The following is an 18,119-nucleotide window of genomic DNA, read 5'->3' as shown; positions in this document are numbered from 1 at the left end:
CCTGTAGAGGGGATATGGAGAAGCGAGCTGATTCAGGCTTCACCCCCTTCCTAGGAAAAGTCAGGAAATAGAGACACAAAGTACTGTGAAAAGCGGGGTGCGGAGTGGAACTGAAAGCAGGAGGACTCTCAAGTCACTCAATCCAGCAGCAATTCCAGTGAGCTCTACTTTTAAAATGCATCTAGACTCTGACCCCTTCTCACCATTTCTGCTACTATTATGCTTTTCCAAGCCACCACTAACTCTCATCTGGGTTATTCCAGTCACCTTTTAACTGGTGTCGCTGCTGCCTCCCTTGGCTCCCTGAAGACTATTTTCAACTTAGTAGCTGCAATACGTCAGATCATATCTCTCATCTGCTCAAAATCCTCCAGGGGCTCTCCTCTTACTCAGATGAAGAGCCAAAGTCCGTACAGTGGCTTTCAAGGCCCTTCATAACTGACTTCCTCTCGACGACCCGTCCTCTCACTCACTCTGCTCTAGCCCTGCTGGCCTTCTTGCTGGTCTCCCAGAACTCCGGGCTGGCTTCAGCCTCAAGGCCTTCCTTCTGCCTGGGATGCTCTTCATCAGAGAGAGGGTTTGCTCTCTTACTTCTCTCAGGTCTTTACTCAAATGTCATCTTCTCAATGAGGCACTGTTCCCTAACCTCTTTACCTAAAATTTCAAGCACTAACCCTTCCCCTCATGCTTCCTATCCTATCCCTCTCCCATATATATATTTTTTCATTTCAGCACTTATCATTTCTCATTTTCTGCTTTGTTCACTGCTTGTCATCACAGCCTAGAATAGTACCAGTTAATTAGAAGACACTTAATAAATATTTGTTTAAATAAATGTCTTTATAAGAGACTGTCAGACCCCTGAGTTTCTACCTCCCCACCCCCACATAGCGAGGACACTACCCTCCTCTCTCAATTCCTGCTTGAGAGACACAGCCATGATAACCACAGGCCCAGGAGTGGCAAGGACAGCAGAGCGCAAGGGGAGGTACAGGCCTGATACAGAGGAATTAAATAAAGTCTGCACATTGAACATCGAGCTCCAGCCCCCTGCTCCTACCTGGCTCCCAGAAGGTCAGTCCACAGGCTTAAACACTGCCCCTATCCTCGCTCCCAGTTCCACCCTTTAGGCAGGAGTTAGAAAGATCCCACTGTGGAAACTGAACGGCTCCGGCAATAAAAATGGTTCACTGCCTAATTACCCTATAGTGAAGTTAACAAGTTCTATCTATCTATGGACACAGAGCTTCCAACTGCTTTTTTAAAGTTCAAGGATGTACGAGGCATTAGAGAAAAGTGGCCACCAATGACAACCACCACTCCCACCACCAGACACTAACACAAATGAGAGAAAAAAAAAACTCTCAAGAAATAGAGACAAAATAAGGAAAGAAGAAAACTAAATATAAAAAAAGAAAAATTAAAAAATTAAAGAATAACTAGGCAAACTAAAAATATATACTGTCTGCTATAAAAAAAGAGACAAAATTAAATTACTAATTTAAAATATGATACGGAAAATAAAAATTTCATTAGAATATCTGGAAAATAAAGTTGAGCAAATCTGCTACAAAGAAAAACAAAAGAGAAAGAAGTGGACAATAGGGGAGAAAAGATAAGAAAATTTAGAGCACCAATCTATAAGAGCCACCATCTGATTAATAAAAAAACCAGAAAGGGTACAGAGAAAACGACAAAGAGGAAATTATCAAAGAAATAAGAAAACATCCAAGAATCGAAGGAACTTTAATTTCCATAATGAGAGGGTGTCTTGATTTACCAGCACAAGAAAGGAAAAGAAGGCCATGACTTTTCAGAATTCCGAAAGCAGGAGGAGACAGCAAATGCTTCCAGAGGAGAGAGGGGAGACAGGAGAGAGGAGAAACAAGGCACAAAAAAGATTAGGAGGAAGAATGATGTTGCAATTTTAGTAAACAACCGGAATCTAGAGGATAATGCTGCCATACCATCAAAATCCTTATGGAAAACAATTTTTCAACCTGGAATTCTATAACCCACCAAAATATAAACCAAGTATGAGGATAGAACATGTTCAGATATGCATGATCTCAAAAAACTTACTTTCTATGCATCCTTTCTCAGCAATTTAATGAACTGAATAATCCACCATAAAGGGGTGGGAAGGAAAAGAAACATAACATTGGAGAAGCTAAGAAATGGGCTAAAAAGGGGAATTTTATGAATAACTACTATTCAGCAGGCTTAGATTCCTAGGACACACAAGCTGGCCAGGTTCTGCCCAGCTGTCCTAAGGGCTGAGGGGCTCAGTCTCTCAGCTCACCTACTACCAAGTCTTGACACACACACACTGGCTGCAAGCTTTGGCTTCCAGAACCACCACCACAGTTTGGAGTGAAAAGAGTGGGTGCTCTAGAAGGGAGATCTTCTGGAAAAGCAAAAAACGGTCCTAACAGACTATTTATTGATCATGTGGAAAACTGTACTAAGAAGCTGTTGATGATATGAGAAAAATGGTAGTAAGAATAAAAAAAATAAACAACACAATTGTTACCTTCAGAAAAAAACTGACCCTGAGAGTATGGCCCCCAGACACCCTTTTAGCTCAGTGCTGAAGTTATCTCTGAGGTTCACCATTCAGCCTGGGAGTGGACAGCCCTGTAAAACCAAATGAGACTAACGAGGTACAGGAGTCCAGTGACAAGGGCCAGAAGGCAGAAGGGGACAAGGAAGCTGGTGATAGGAACCCAAGGTTGAGTAAGGATATTGTTGATGTGTTGTGAGATTGTTAACCATTGCCACAGGGCAACATTTGTAGTAACTGTTAAATGAGAAACTATTTTGTTCTGTAAGCCTTCATCTTAAGTGAGAATAACAGCACAATTGGAAGAGCGTAGTCAATGTCACTGAACTGTGCATGTAGAAATTTTTGAAATGGTGTATCTTTGGCTATGTGTATTTTCACCAAAAAAAAAAAAGGTTGAGAAGTTAGAGGGTTGACATGTTGTGGGGTTGTTAACCAATGTCATAAAACAATATGTGTACTACTGTTTCATGAGAAACTATTTTGTTCTGTAAGCCTTCACCTGAAGTACAATAAAAAAAAAAAGAAAAAAACTGAAGCTATATGACAAAGGAAATGCACTAAATTACTTGGTTTGGGAGTGAACAATATTTATATAGCGATCTAAATAATTGTATAAATAAAAATTGTGATAAATCTGAAACAGGGAGTGAGGGTGGGGAAGACAGAGCTAGGTCCTCCTATCTATCATAATAGGAAATCCATAGGTAATATCTAAAATTGATGAATGAAGATATAGCTGTTTAAGGATATTATTTAGAAATACAAGGTAAAAAAGAAGAAATTGCTCTTGGGAAGTAGAATTGGAAGAAAGGGAGGGACTGATGTTTTTCAGTACCAAAAAAAAATTTTTTTAATACTATTTGGCCTTTTTTAAAACCACACGCATGTATTATCTAACAAAACATTACACTTGAAAGAAATAAAAGCAATGTTTAGTTAAGGGTCCTATATAATCCTTTCCAATACTCTGTTACAAGTTATACTACCTATTTTTTTTGTTTGTTTGTTGGCTTGTTTTTCCCTCAATCTTTTCAATAAATCGGATGAAGCTGTAGGAGAAGGGAATATCAAGGGAATCAACTCTAATCAGAAGGTTTTACCCTTGGATTAAAAGCCATCTGGAAAAGGAAAACTGGGAAGACGAACTCCTCAGTACAAGTGAAAGGTCACCTAAACCCAAGAGGACTTCTTTCAGTTTCATATAGAGATGTACAAGTCCTCCTAAGATAGAGAAAATCTGTAAAATCTGCTATGTTTCAGCTCACTGCAAGTTGGAAACAACTTCAGTCAATGAACATTATCCTGATCATATTAACAGCTTGGAAAAAAAATATTATAGCACACAGACTTGCTTCACTTAGGGGTCTATATTTAGCAGCTCTTACTAGTCAGGTAGGGGCCCTGAAGGCACAATGGTTAAGCGTTCGGCTACTAACTGAAAGGTCGGTGGTTCAAACCCACCAGGGGCTCCGCGGGAGAAAGATGTGGCAGTCTGCTACCATAAAGATTCACAGAGCCTTGGAAACCGTATGGGTCCTACAGGGTCGCTATGAGTCGGAGTCGACTCCATGGCAACGGGTACTAGCCAGGTTTGGTTTCATTTTTAAAAGCACTGCTTTGTCTACACATATACAGGCACTCACACAGAATGTATAGATTAAAACCCAAGTAAAGCCAACCTATCAAGAGTAAAGACCCTTCTTCCCTTTTCACTTCCCCTACCTTCCAGCATTCTTTCATTCATTCGCTTATTCAACCATTATCAACTATCTGCTTAATGTCTACTATGAGGAAGGCTCTCTCAGGCTTTATGGAGAATGTAAGGATATGGTCCCTGCCCTTAAAAAGTTTAGCGGCGTTAGGACACAATGGGTGATCACTGAAATGACAGCCAGCCTTCAACTCTTCACACAACCCTCTGAGGGACGAAGACCAAAGACTTGGGTATTGGAAGCTTATAAACTGAATCCGAACGAGGATGTTTTCTTACTGTATGCATTCCTGCAAAGCTTTCAGTGTCAACATTTGATAAGAAGACTATCAAACTTTGCTCATGTCCAGGTAATGCCAAACCAAACCTGTCTAATTCCGACTCCCAGCGACCCTATAGGACAGAGTAGAACTGCCCTATAGGGTTTCTAAGGCTATAATCTTTATGGAAGCAAACTGTCACATCTTCCTCCTATGGAGTGGTTGGTGGGTTCAAACCACTGACCTTTGGTTAGCAGCTAAGCATTTAACCACTGTGCCACCAAGGCTCCTGTCCAGGTCAAGTAGAATAGAGACAGTCAACAAGGTTATGGTTACCCCAGAATGACTTTGGAATGCATCTCAGAAATTGGCAAGACAAGGAGAAAAAGGGGAATGGTTTCAATATAGAGAATTTGATTTTCAGTGGCAAGCAGTTCTACTCAAGATGTTTTAAAAAAACACTCCAATAATTTAGCAGCTCAGGGAACTGTATGAATTACAGGTGTCAAATTCACATTTACAGATGGAGCAAATTCTTTCTAAAATATTGAGACTAAAATAATCTCACTTCTGTCAATGGAACTAAAAATGCTTTGGATGAAATCTTATCTTAGTTTGAAACAGCTTCATCAGCAGAATGGCAACCAAGGCTGGATTCATTTGACGAAACAAATAGTAATATTTGATGTATTTGCTTGGCAATAAACAGTTAAAATCAACAAGCATATCATGTGCAGTAATCTTCACACCAATGGATTAAAGATAAGAAGATATCCCATTAGGAATTTAAAAGCAAAAGTGAGATTCGACACTGAAGAATGAAAGTGGCACATACCACATGCATTTCAAGAAGAATGAATAATGGCCAGAGTCAATGATTGTTCTCACCAGTTCTTAAGCATTTACTATGTGCCAGTCACAATGCTAACTGCTTAACAGGTAGGATAGCCTGGTAGTTAGTTAACAGCATGAACTCCGGGGCCAGGCTGCCAGGGTTCAAAAACCAGTTCTGTCACCAAGTTGGGTGCCTCTGTCCCCTCATCAGTAAAATGCAGAGAATAATCTGTAAAATGTAGCTACCTCACAAGATTGATCTGAGAATCAAATGATTCAGTATATGTAATGTGCTGAGAACACTGCCAGGCACACAGTTTGTGCTTGTTCTTAAAACTTGTAAGTGGCAGGCAGAGCCAAAATTCAAACGTCAGGATAAACTTTCTATTCAAACACTATGAATGTTGATTAAGAGAGACTCTACTAATCATGAGCTAATCAACAGTGATAAGAGCGTTATGTATCTTGAAGGTAAAAAACAAAACAAAATCACAAATGGATGAAAAACTAGCAGTAACCAGTGACGACAGTGAGGCATGCTGATAGGATCAGCCAGAGAAACGTCACCTAGAGAGAGGCTCCCTGTACAGTGGGCAAAGCACTGCACTGGGAGTCAGGAGACCTGGGTTCAAATACCAGCTCAGCAACGAACAAGCTGTGTGGCCTTGACTGGCTGCTTAATATGCAGGGTCTGAACTTCCTTATCTGCTAAATAAAGGGGCAGATAATTCTGAAGTTTCTTCTAGTGCTGACATTCTACGATATTGCTGTTGTTATTATGTGCCACTAAGTTGATTCTGACTCATAGTGACCCCATGTGACAGAGCAGAACTGTCCCACAGGGTTCCCTAGGTTGTGATCTTTACAGGAGCAGATCTCAAGGTCTTTCTCTCTTGGAGCCGCTGGGTTCGTTCAAATCTGCAACCTTTTGGTTGGCAGCTGAGCATTTAACAGTTGCACCACAGGGCTTTCTATGATACTATGACCCAACAAAATATACCGTAATTGAAAGCTATACCTTTTTTAAAAAATAGGTATTATTATTTAATTTTTGAACAACCACATATATTCAACAGGTAAATTATCTAGAATGTATTTATACTTTTGGGCATAGCAGTTTCAGGAGAATGAAATTAACAGACTAGAGAAACAATTCTACTGTATATTAGAGAATAACTATTAAAGACAGAGAGTAGATTAGAGGTTAGCAGGGGCTGGGGGAGAGGAGAATGGGGAGTTATTGCTTAATGGGTACAGTTTCTGCTTGGGGTGATGAAAAGGTTCTGGAAATAGACAGTGGTGATGGTTACACAGCATTGTGAATGTACTTAATGCCAATGAATTGTACATTCAAAAATGGTTACAAGGGTAAACTTTATGTTATGTATATTTTAGCACAATAAAAAAGAAAAAATAAATATAAACAGGTTAATCTGAAAAATAAAACAGGAATAATTTTGATAACAATATAATAATTCTTCAATCAGTTTTTTAGTAGGGGAAAAGTAAAAAATATTTCTTACATTATGTGAGAAATAAATATTTTAGTATATTCAGTTTCATAAACAAGTTGAGAAATGATACAATTTACCTTTTTGCCCATGACGACTACTGAATTTGTCTCCAATCTCGGGACGCCGAGTCTGTCTCAGCAGCATTTTGATCAGAAAAGCATCTTCGGCATTTGAAGATATCATCACTTTTTCAATATATGAATCTGTTGCTCCTTTGTAGCTAATGTTAAAAGAAAAGTCATTAAACCGGAGTTTTCAAACGTCCTTTGTGAATCTAGAATATTCTGACATTTTAATGTGGGGCTCTAAAAGATGACCTTCATTTTTCAACATTAAATTCAAATTTTACAATTTCCTTTTCATAGTTTAAATGTTTAAAATGTTAACATTTACTGGAAATTTATTTGGAGGCAGGCACAATGCAATTTAATCTTCATGATAGACCCATGAGGTGTTATTCCCTCATTATCAATGAGGAAAACTGAGGCTTAGAGAGGTTAAGTAACTTGTCCAAAGACACACAACTAATATGGAATGCAACTGGGATTTGAGCTGAAGCCTTTGGACTCCAACTCTTAACCACTTTTTTATATGGCCTTTATCTGCTTAGATTTCCAATTACTAATTTTTTCACACATTTTTCCTTTTATCTGGTTTTCATACAACAAACATTAAGAGTTTCCTATGTGTCAGATCCTTGCAGGCTCTGGAAATACGAAGATTAAGCAGGCATGGTCCCTGCCCTAAAGGAACGAACACTCCAATCAAAGAGGACAGCAAGTGCAGCAGAGATATCAGTTTTATGGAGAACTATAAAGGCCTGAGGTAACAGTCAACCTGCTGGAGGCTGGGAGTGACAGTGGCTACAAAGAGGGGGCAGGCTGCTTTATAGAGAAGGTGACCCTAGAGTTGAGACCAGACCAGGGGAAGGGCATTCCAGGCAGAGAGCAGCATGACCAAATGCACAGAGGTCTGATAGAATGGTTTGGAGATTAAGAGGCAACTTACTGGAAATACAGGGCCTAGTGTACAAAGAGGTAGAGAGGTATGTCATGGATCATGGAAAGTCTTGTACGTCTTACTGTTTCATTTGGCCTTTATCCCACAGGCAAAAGCGTCATTAAAGGATTTTAAGCAAGAGAATAACACAACCAGACGAGTAATTTACAGAAATCACTCTGGTAGTAATGTAGAGAGAGTCTGGGAGGTGTGGCAAGGTGCAAGACTGGAGGCCGACAGAACAGGTAACAATAACTAAGAATCCAGGCAGGAGAGGAGGGTCAGAACTCAGGCAGCCAGAGCAAGCAGAGGGAGGAGACAGAATAACAGAACTGCTAAGGAGAGAGGACCTACAGGATTTGGTGAATTGGTGTGTGTGGCAGATAAAGGAAAGGAGTCAGGTTTTCGCTGGGGTGGCTGGCTGGGTGGAGGAGCCACCACCAAGAGAGGGACCCAGGCACTTTTATGCTCATGTGCCCTTCATCTTGCTGTTGCCTCCACTTGGAACACACTGCCTACGTGGTCCACAACTCAACCCCAGGTTATAAGTTCTATATGGTTCCACAGCCTAGTTGTATCTTCTATGCCATGCTATTAGTAACTCAAATTTATATTTCTAATGCTCCAACCCACCAAGACCTAATTTCTAATTTCCCTTCTTCATTCTCTTTCTTTGCTTATCTTTCTATGTTTTACCAAGGCCCAACTAATACCTACGTTATGGGCACATCTTTGTACTGTGGTTGCTGTGGCACATTACTTCCTTCCAAAGGAATCTGGGTCACTGTGGGCATGGACTTATTTACAAGTACTTGTTTGTTTTCGACTTTCTCACCTAAGGAAAAGAGAAGCGTATTAGATACGTCGTTATCTGGTGTAGAATACAAAGATTATTGGGGCATAAAATTATTACGGTTAGACCTGGCCCATGAAATCCAGACATGGAAGAAAAAAAATAAATCCATACAGTAGGAACTAGAACTCAACAAGGCAAGCCATTAAAATAATCATCAATTAAGATCACAGTGTGTATAAAATCAAGAAACTGATTTAAGGCCTATGTTAACAAGAAAAACCTTATTTCAGGTACATAGCGATTTCATGTATCTTTTAGGGTGTCAGAACAGATCTGGAACATTTATTTTATTAACAGTTATTTCAATCAGTTATAAGTCACCACCAACCTAACTTGGGCAATAAGGAAATAAAAATATTTCTTTCTTTGATTTCCCTTCTACTGCCATCTTTGCTTTGCATCTTTTCATGTAAGCGCGAAGACCAACTATTGTAGCTTTGTCACAGCAGTTGGTTTTCCAAGTCACACTGAGCAGGGCTAAGAGTGAGATAAATTCTCCAAGAAACAAAGGCAGGGAGGAGGAGGAGGAGCCATGCCCTGTGTGCATCATGGTGCCACTGCTGACACAGCATTCACTACCCAGGCCCCATCTGTGATGCAGTCACACAGGTCTTCCCTCCCCAAGTTAGCTCATTCTCTCCCCCTTTACCACAGCTACCAAGTCCCCTGTCCTTGGGCACCTGGTCTACTGCAAGAAGCTCTCAGCTGCTCTCCCTTCTATTTTGTCTCCCTTTTAATCTTTTCTCCACACTGTAGTCAGAACGATCATTTCAAAAACCTATATCTGATCATATCACACCTATTTACTTAAAATTCTTCACTGGTTTCCCACAGCTTTTATGATCACAATGACAACAGTAACATGGCTGCAAGGCTTCGCTCTGTCTGGCTCCTACTTCTCTGTCTCTCCATACATGTTCAGCAGGCTAGCCTGCACTCTATTCGTTTTAGCCACATTGGCCTTCTTTCAGGGCCTTTAGCTATCGAGCTCCAGGATCCTTACACAACCTTTCCTGCTGCTTAGAACACACTCCCCTCCCCTTTTCACTAGTTAACTCCTACTTATCCTTCAGGTATCAGCTCCCTTCCTTGGGAAAGGCTAACCTGATCTTCCTGACTAGGTCAAATCCTCCTGCTATAAAATGGCCTCATAGCTCTCAATATAATTCTTTAACCTGGTTGTAATTTGGCATTTGCTCATGTGTGATCTTTTGATCAGTGTCTGCCACACTAGCCTGTAAGACCCATAGGATGGGTATTGTGGGCTGCATCAACACAATTCATTGTAAGTTTGTAATTACAATAGAGTCACACCTTTTACAGAAAGAAGATTCTAAAGTCAGTTTATAAGCTAAATGCACAAACAATAAAATAACTAGCATAGATGCTGGAGCATGACCCTATTCTAACTATCTAATCATATAATCTATAATTATATCTCTTAAGTGACTTTTTTATATGATCCAAAATTATAACGAGAATTGATTACTGCTATGTAAAAACGCGTGCATAGAAAAACAGACTGGAAAGAAATTCATCAAAAATTACTACACTGGTTGAATTAGGCTAGTGGTATTGTGTAGGCTATTTTTTTCCTGCACTATTTACCAAATATTCAAAAATATTGTTGAATAACTTTCATAAACTCAAAAGATACTTTTTTTTCTTAAAAAAAAAAAAGGCTTTTACCTGGAGAACAAATACCATCTGCATCCAAAATTTCATGTCTCCAGATGGGTTTCCTTGTAGCAGCATCCAGCATGGGCCCCATCACTTTATCAAAAGTTTGATTGGTGTATCGCTTCAATGTACATTTAGCATTTTTATATACAAGGCAACGTCCAAAGCCTAAAACAAAACAAAAATGTATGTAAGAGCCACCAGTGATAGAAAACTACAAGAAAACACACTGATTTGTGTTATTCAATTCAAAGCCAGCCCACTGCCATCGAGTTGATTCTGACTCATAGCGACCCTATAGGACAGAGTAGAACTGCCCCATAGGGTTTCCAAGACTGTAAATCTTTACCAAAGTAGATTGCCACATCTTTCTCCTGTGGAGTGGATGGTAGGTTTAAACTGCCGACCTTCTGGTTAGCAGCCAAATGCTTTAACCACTGCGCCACAATTACTCACCCCCCAAAAAAACAAACAAACAAAAAAAACCCTGCGCTATATCTGGATAATCTGGGACCTGGCATAACCCAAATCACAATCTGATAATCTGAAGAACTGGCTCAGGACTTTTCCCCCATCTACTGTCCATATAGACGCTAGAACTTCTACCACTTCTTTCAGCATGGAATATACCTCGCCATGTTGGAAGCAGGTGAGAGAAGTGAAAAAGTGGCACTGTGAGTCTTTTGGAGCATACAGCCACGAGATGTTAGAGTTGGAAAGGGCCTTAGAAATCATCTGGTTTAACCTTTGTCTTTTACAGGTGCTACGAGTGAGGTCCAGAGAAGTTAAGTAGTTAACATCACCCAGCAAGTTGGTGGCAAAGTTAAGAACAGACTAAGTCAACTGACTTCTTAGGCAGGACTCTTGGCACATATCCTTTTTGTGGGTAACTTCTATTATCCTCTCTGAAGTTTTCCTTTTTCTGATTTGGGCATTCAGAGGGAACCCCAAACAAGTAAACAAAAAATTTTAATGGTAGAGACAGTCTGCCTCTTCCCTTGAAGAGTTTACTTTGTTTATATTTTTAGACCACGTTTATCTAGAGGGTAAGGGAAGAGTCCTGAGACCAACCAACGATCTACACATTAAGAAAGATAACCAACAACGGACAAAAGAAAACCTTCCGATGGGATAAAAAACTCAACCACAGAATCCCTCAAAAATACTAACCAGTTATAGACTCCCCAAAAGAGCTGTCATTACTTCAACACCAAATATTATTTCCCAAGATTCTGTGGCTGCATTTCTGTCTTTTTTTGTCCCCCTTTTCCATTTGGCCAAGCAGTTGTTTAAAACTAAATTCTCTCTAATCTCCCCAGGATATACTGAGACATGTCAGAGTTCATTTAAATAGAAAAATGTCTCAGGATCAAATGCCAGCTATTGCTGAAGAAATAAATGCACAGCTCTAAAATCCTTCACTTATGAATCGCTACCAAAAACAGAACTCTTTCAAGAAATCTAAGAATGTGAGTTTAGAAAATCAACCAGGGAAAGTGGATTTATAAGTAAAATCTCAGTGCTCTAATACACTTTTTTAAAAACGAAGGTGACTAGTATCTAGAAGGGAACCCTGGTGGCATAGTGCTTAAGAGTTTGACTGCTAACCAAAAGGTTGTAGTTCAAATCAACCAGGCACTCCTTGGAAACCCTATGGGGCAGTTCTACTCTGCCCTGTGGGGTCACTATGAGTGGGGATCAACTCAATGGCAATGGGTTAGTACCTAGAAACCACACATATTTCATGTTGTTCATTTTATTTTTTACAGGAAAAAAAACATTTTAAATTAAAAAAAAAATGAAGGTTTGACTGTGGGACGACACAATGCACTTCTATAATTGATGAAGGTATTTGTGTGTCTTCAAGCAAGGTCATAGTATCACGACTCCTAGTAAATTGCGTATGGCGGTAACAAACTCAGCTCAGAGAGCCAGCTGGTTTGGAAACATTACATGATCTCGAAATTTTGTACAATGGCCGTTAACTGCAACGTGCTGGAGTGCAGTGTGACTCTGAACTGCATGAAATCCAGAAGTGTTTTCTTTTAAGTGTAAATGGATATTTTATTTACAGGTGGTAGCTTAAAAGCCTGGGGACAGTAAACACAGATCATTAAATTGTGTTGCGGAGTTTCTGACAGACATCACAAAGTCTTCAGATTTCCACATAAACGTTACCAGTTAATCAGAAAGGAAAACATCTAGTTTTAAAGCATGGCTGTTGTCATTTGGAGGAAAAAAAAGAGGCATAAATTAAGTGCAGCCAACATTAATGCCAAAGACACATGTCTAGGAGTACTATTATGGCTGCCTAGCAACTACAAACAGGGAAGGGGGCGGCATAGTGGGTATGCCAGGGAGAAAGAAAAGCAATAGAGATTATGAATAGAGAAGTCAGAATCAGATCAGGTGATGGCTAACAAACCATGAAGTGGTGACCTGCAAAACTAAACTATCAAAAAACCAAGGAAGAAAAGAGTAAAAACTATAAGCCAGAGTTTGTGTATGTATATTTTTAACACTTATCATCTAGTTGACAAAAAGGCATAAAGATTATGGAGTTGAGATCTACCATAAAAAACAGCCTTTTAAATCCAAATAGTGCTACTGGCCTTTCAAACAACTTTGTTGTTAAATACTCATTAGATATATTATTTAAAACTTACTTCATTTATTTAGCTTTTGCTAGAAATTAAATTTTTACACTTTTTTACTGATGAGGAATTATCTAAGGTCACCAGTAAAACAACAAAGAAAAAAAAAGATCCTCAATATTACATTTTACAAATTACATAGTATACATTTTTTTAAAAAGGCCAACAGCAAAACATGACCACTTCCTGTTTGTATATTATATAAGATTCAAATCACTTGAAACTGATATTAGTGTTTTGACACCAAGTGATTTTTTACATTAATCATCCTTATATCTAACTCTGTAAAAGGCATCTTTGGTGTTAGAGATTTGAAAATCCACTCACCTCTGTCCAAGGAGGCCTTGTTTAAAACAAGAGCATCTTCAATATCATAGCCACTATAACTCATCACAGCAACTGTTGCATTCTGTCCAGCTGGCAATTTCTCAAATTCTATCAACTCAATGGTTTTTGTTTTAACCATGGGTTTCTGTGGATATGCTAGTAGATACATGAGAGTGTCAATTCTGTTCCGCTGGTTGTATCCAATGGTACCTTCATTGATATTGGAGAAAAAGAAATGCAACATTCTATTATGTAAAATAATTAGGTAGTAATGAGTACAGACATGGAACATTAACTTCATTAATTAAAATGAAGAAAATCTTTGGGTCAAACATTTCAAAAGCAATAACTTTTAAAAGCAATTTTTCTCACTAATATTTAAAATCCTACAAAGAAGAAAAATCACATGCAGTGTATGCTGATTCAAATAATTTCAGTTTTTTGATTTATACAATTGATCTCTTTTGAGGAATTTTAATTTCCATTGATTAATTTCACCAGTAAGTCAAAAATTCTGTACTTGGTTCTACTATGTTCCAGGCACAATTCCAGCTGCTGGGGAAAGGTAGTTAGAGAACAGCAACCAATGTATACACGCAAGCAGCTTATACAGTGGGACAAGCACATTTCAATAAAAGATACCAATTACGAAAGCTCTAAATAAAAAACAAAGCAAGAGAGAAGAGAAAAAACAGAATGAAGAAGAAAGAAAGAAAGAATTCAAGTGAACAAAGCAGGAAGAGTGGATTTATTCATTTGTTAAGGAGTTAATAAAGATCTACTACGTGCCAAAGGGGCCCTGGTGGCGCAGTGGTTAAAGTGAAAGGCTGCTAACCGAAAGAAAGGTCATCGGTTCCAACCCACCAGCTGCTTCATGGGAGAAAGATGTGGCAGTCTGCTTCTGTAAAGATTACTACCTTGGAAACCCTGTGGGGCAGTTCTACTCTGTTCTATGGAGTCACTATGAGTCGGGATCCACTTGATGGCAACGGGCTTGTTTTTTTTGTTTTTATGTGCCAAACACTGGTGAGAAAATGGGGAAAGGCACGGTCCCTTCCTCTAAGGAGTCTAGGGCACAGTCCAATCAGAGATGGGCTCCTCCCTCCTTAGCAAATGTCTTTCCACCTGACTGGTCCTGGGAAAGGTGTTATTGGGTCACTGTCAATTAGAAAATAGAATCAGAATGTTAACCTCTTCTTTCTTTTCCCCTTAGAAACACACTGGATGGGGTTCATGGACCAACTCTTTCACTCTCTTGGGGTTGTGGACAAACAGTAGATCATACTCAGAAACCTTAAAATTGGGAAACTCAGGCTTGCCCTACTGTTGAGCTTAAACATGGGCTACTGAGCATCCTTAACTTCTAGGTTTATCTTTTTTGCTTCCCCTTAGTGGCTGAAAAGAACAGATGTTAATTTTAGGAGAAATAAGGCAGCTTTAAGCTTCTCTCTCTTGCACATGCTTCTGTAGTGACACACACATATACAATATCCAGAAGCCCCAAGGTCCCTGTATGCCATTTAATGGAATTATGCCCTAGAGTGAGCAGATACCAAAACTCAGTATTTATTTCCTTTACTTTTTTCTTCCTACTCACGTCATTAAATCAATGGTGATTTCAATTTAAGAGATGAAAGTAACCTATTTAAAGAGCAAAAACGATATGGCACTTCTTGATGGTTACTATTAAAAAGAAATCATAAAATCTGTAGGGTCTACCAAAGAGATGAGGACCTAGCATTGTCGGAGTCACTGCAGATGCTCAATAAATGTCAAGTGAATTAAAGAATCCCATCAGACTTATGATGATAATGTGGATCTGTGCTTAAATCTCTAGAAAATTTACCAAGATTTAGCTGAGCTAGAAAACAACAGCCAAACCGAACCTCATAAGCTTTTTGTTGAGTTTGCACTATAAACTGCCAATTAATTTTACATTATTTTAGTGCCAACTAATAAACTGGGCAGGATACCTGGCACTAGATCACTTGCTATTTTAGAAATAAAATCACTGCCACTGGGATCGTGGTAAAAGTTCACCAACAATAAGTTTGTTCTTTTACATGAAATCATTTAAAATTTATGTTGAGATTTCAGCTCCAATTGTATACTTTACCCAGCTTGAGACAAGGGTTCAGGCAATGTCCCACCAGGCTGCCAAACATGTCTCCTGAAACCTGAGACACGCATTATTATGCAGCAGGAAGCATAAATGGCTGCACCTCTAAACAATGGCAAAAGAGACAGGATTCTGCTATAAATTGTGCTAGCAGGCCCAGAACATAATTCTCGGCCATTCCAGCTGACCACTGAATGGATGAAGAGCAAACGATTTAGTAAATGTCTTGTGCTTATAATCTCATCAGGAACTTTTCTTTTAAGACTCTTGAAAGAACTTGTGAGAGTGCACATGTATGTATATACATTATTAGCAGCACTGACCATGGGTGTGTCCGTTAAAACATGATTTATACTTGATGACTTCTGTATCTTACAACTTCAAAATGCCATTAGACCTCCATACTTTTTATAAAAATTAGGGTTTATCACATACAGAATGGCTGTTAGCTATTTTGCCAGTAACCAGGCGTTTTTGAGAAAGTGGCATGCAGAAACTAAATTACAAGGCTAGCCTGTGTGAAGCACATGCTCAAATTGCTGTTGATGTGTGCTGTCGAGCGAATTCCAACTCATGGTGACCCTACAGGACTGAGTAGAACTGCTCCATAGGGTTTCCAAGGCTGTAATCTTGATGGGAGTAGATCATCAGGTCTTATCTCCCGCAGAGCGGTTGGTGGGTTCAAACCACTGAACCCAGCACTTAACAATTATGCCATCAGGGCTCCTTATGCAAACTAGGATACCTCTATTACTATTTTCAGCTTTTTAACAAGGGAGTTACATATATATTATAACCAACACAATGAAATTATCTACAAGCTGCATTCTCTGTCCACTGCCCCTTTTTGCTATATCTGTAGTCTCCAATGATTTTCTTTTCTGACTACTCAGGACATAATCTTTAAGTGAAAGTTTACAGTTCAAGTCAGTTTCTCATACAAAAATTTATACACACATTGCTATGTGACCCTAGTTGCTCTCCCTATAATGTGACAGCACACTCCTCCTTTCCACCCCAGATTTCCCGTGTCCATTCAACCAGCTCCTGTCCCTTTTTGCCTTCTCATCTAGCCTCCGGACAGAAGCTGCCCATTTAGTCTCATGTATCTACTTGAGCTAAGAAGCCCTCTCTTCACGAGAATCATTTTATGTCCCATAGTCCAGTCTAATCTTTGTCTGAAGAGTTGGCTTTGGGAATGGTTTCAGTTCTGGACTAACAGAGAGTCTGGGGGTCATGTCTTCTGGAGTCCCTCCAGTATCAGTCTAGGACATAATCTTTGTTACAAAGTCATATTTTCTTGATAATAACTTTAAGTCACAAGTTGGCATAGCAAGGTACATAAATGTAGGTTAAAGCAGTGAAGAAGTACTTTTTTTTTTAAGGTGGGATGAAAAAGGCTAGTAAAGATGTGAATAGCTTGGAAAATATATACTGAGAAAAATAAAATGAAGTTTTATGCATTTAACTTTCTCCTCTGCCTTCCCTTGCTCAACTTCCTCTTTATTTAATCAACATTATTCAACACAACAAACTTTACCCACTTAAAGTGTACAAATTGATGAATTCTGACAGATGCATACACCTGTGAAACCACCACCACGATCAAGATTCAGAACATTTCCATCACCCCCAAAAGATCCCTCCCTCTTTCCTCGCCCCGGGTAACCACTGATCTGTTTTTATCACTGTATAATAGATTAGTTTGCATTTTCTATAAATAGAATCATACATTAGGTATACTTTTGTGTCTCCTTTCATTTAGCATAGTGATTGAGATTCATCCTGTGGTTATGCATATCAGTAGTTCATTCCTTTTTATTGCTGAGCAGTATTCCACTGTATGAATATACATTTTGTTCATCTATTCACCTGGTGATGGATATTTTTGTTGTTTATAGTTTTTGACTACTGTGAATAAAGTGGCAATGAACATTCAGGTTCAAATCTTTGCATGTTTTCATTTCTCTTTGGTAACTACCTAGGAGTGGAATTTCTGAGTCATTTAGTAAGGGTATGATTAACTTTTTAAGAAACTGCCAAAGAGCTTTCCAAAGTCATTATACCATTTTATATTCCCACCAGCATTGTATAAGAGCTTCAGTCACTTCACATCCTCACCAATACTTAAGTATGTCAGTCTTTTTAATTTTAGTCATTCTAATGGGTATGTAGTAGTTTTTCATTAAACGGCTGTATTTTAATTCACATTTACCTGACAGTTAATAATACTGAACATATTTTCATGTGCTTACTGGTCATTTCTACAACTTTTTTTATGAAGTGTCTGGTTTTTGTTTTCCTATCTTTTAAATGGATTGTCTTATTATTGTAAATTTCTTTATATATTCTGGATAGAAATCCTGTATCAAATATAAGTCATGCAAATATTTTCTCCCATTCTGAAGCTTACATTTTCATATTCCTAGCAGTGTCTTTCAAAGAGCAAAAGTTTTTGATTTTGAAGAAATCCAATTTAGTAATTTTTTTCTTTTTATGGTTCATGCTTTTGTGTCCTATCTAGGAAATCTTTGTTTAACTCAAGGTCATGAAGACTTTCGCCTACATCTTCTGTAAGTTTTATGGTTTTAGCTTTCAC

The 18,119-nt window shown here is 38.8% G+C and overlaps 1 protein-coding gene across 1 annotated transcript in view; it reads right to left on the bottom strand.

Annotated features, from left to right (window-relative positions):
- The window catches only part of POLR3B (RNA polymerase III subunit B), a 150,421-nt gene that overhangs the window by 28,363 nt on the left and 103,939 nt on the right, over positions 1-18,119 (bottom strand). Inside the window, exons 19-22 of the mRNA XM_004374017.2 lie at positions 13,402-13,611; positions 10,430-10,588; positions 8,602-8,719; positions 6,963-7,105 (exon numbers count right to left, since the gene is read on the bottom strand). Of these exons, the coding sequence (XP_004374074.2) occupies positions 6,963-7,105; positions 8,602-8,719; positions 10,430-10,588; positions 13,402-13,611 (630 nt within the window). The remainder of the gene's footprint in view (positions 1-6,962; positions 7,106-8,601; positions 8,720-10,429; positions 10,589-13,401; positions 13,612-18,119) is intronic.

Source organism: Trichechus manatus, unplaced genomic scaffold (assembly GCF_000243295.1).
Source record: "Trichechus manatus latirostris isolate Lorelei unplaced genomic scaffold, TriManLat1.0 scaffold00027, whole genome shotgun sequence".
Classification (NCBI taxonomy): Eukaryota; Metazoa; Chordata; class Mammalia; order Sirenia; family Trichechidae; genus Trichechus; species Trichechus manatus.
The sequence above is the reverse complement of the archived record's forward strand: the minus strand, read 5'-3'. Positions and strand labels throughout refer to the sequence as shown.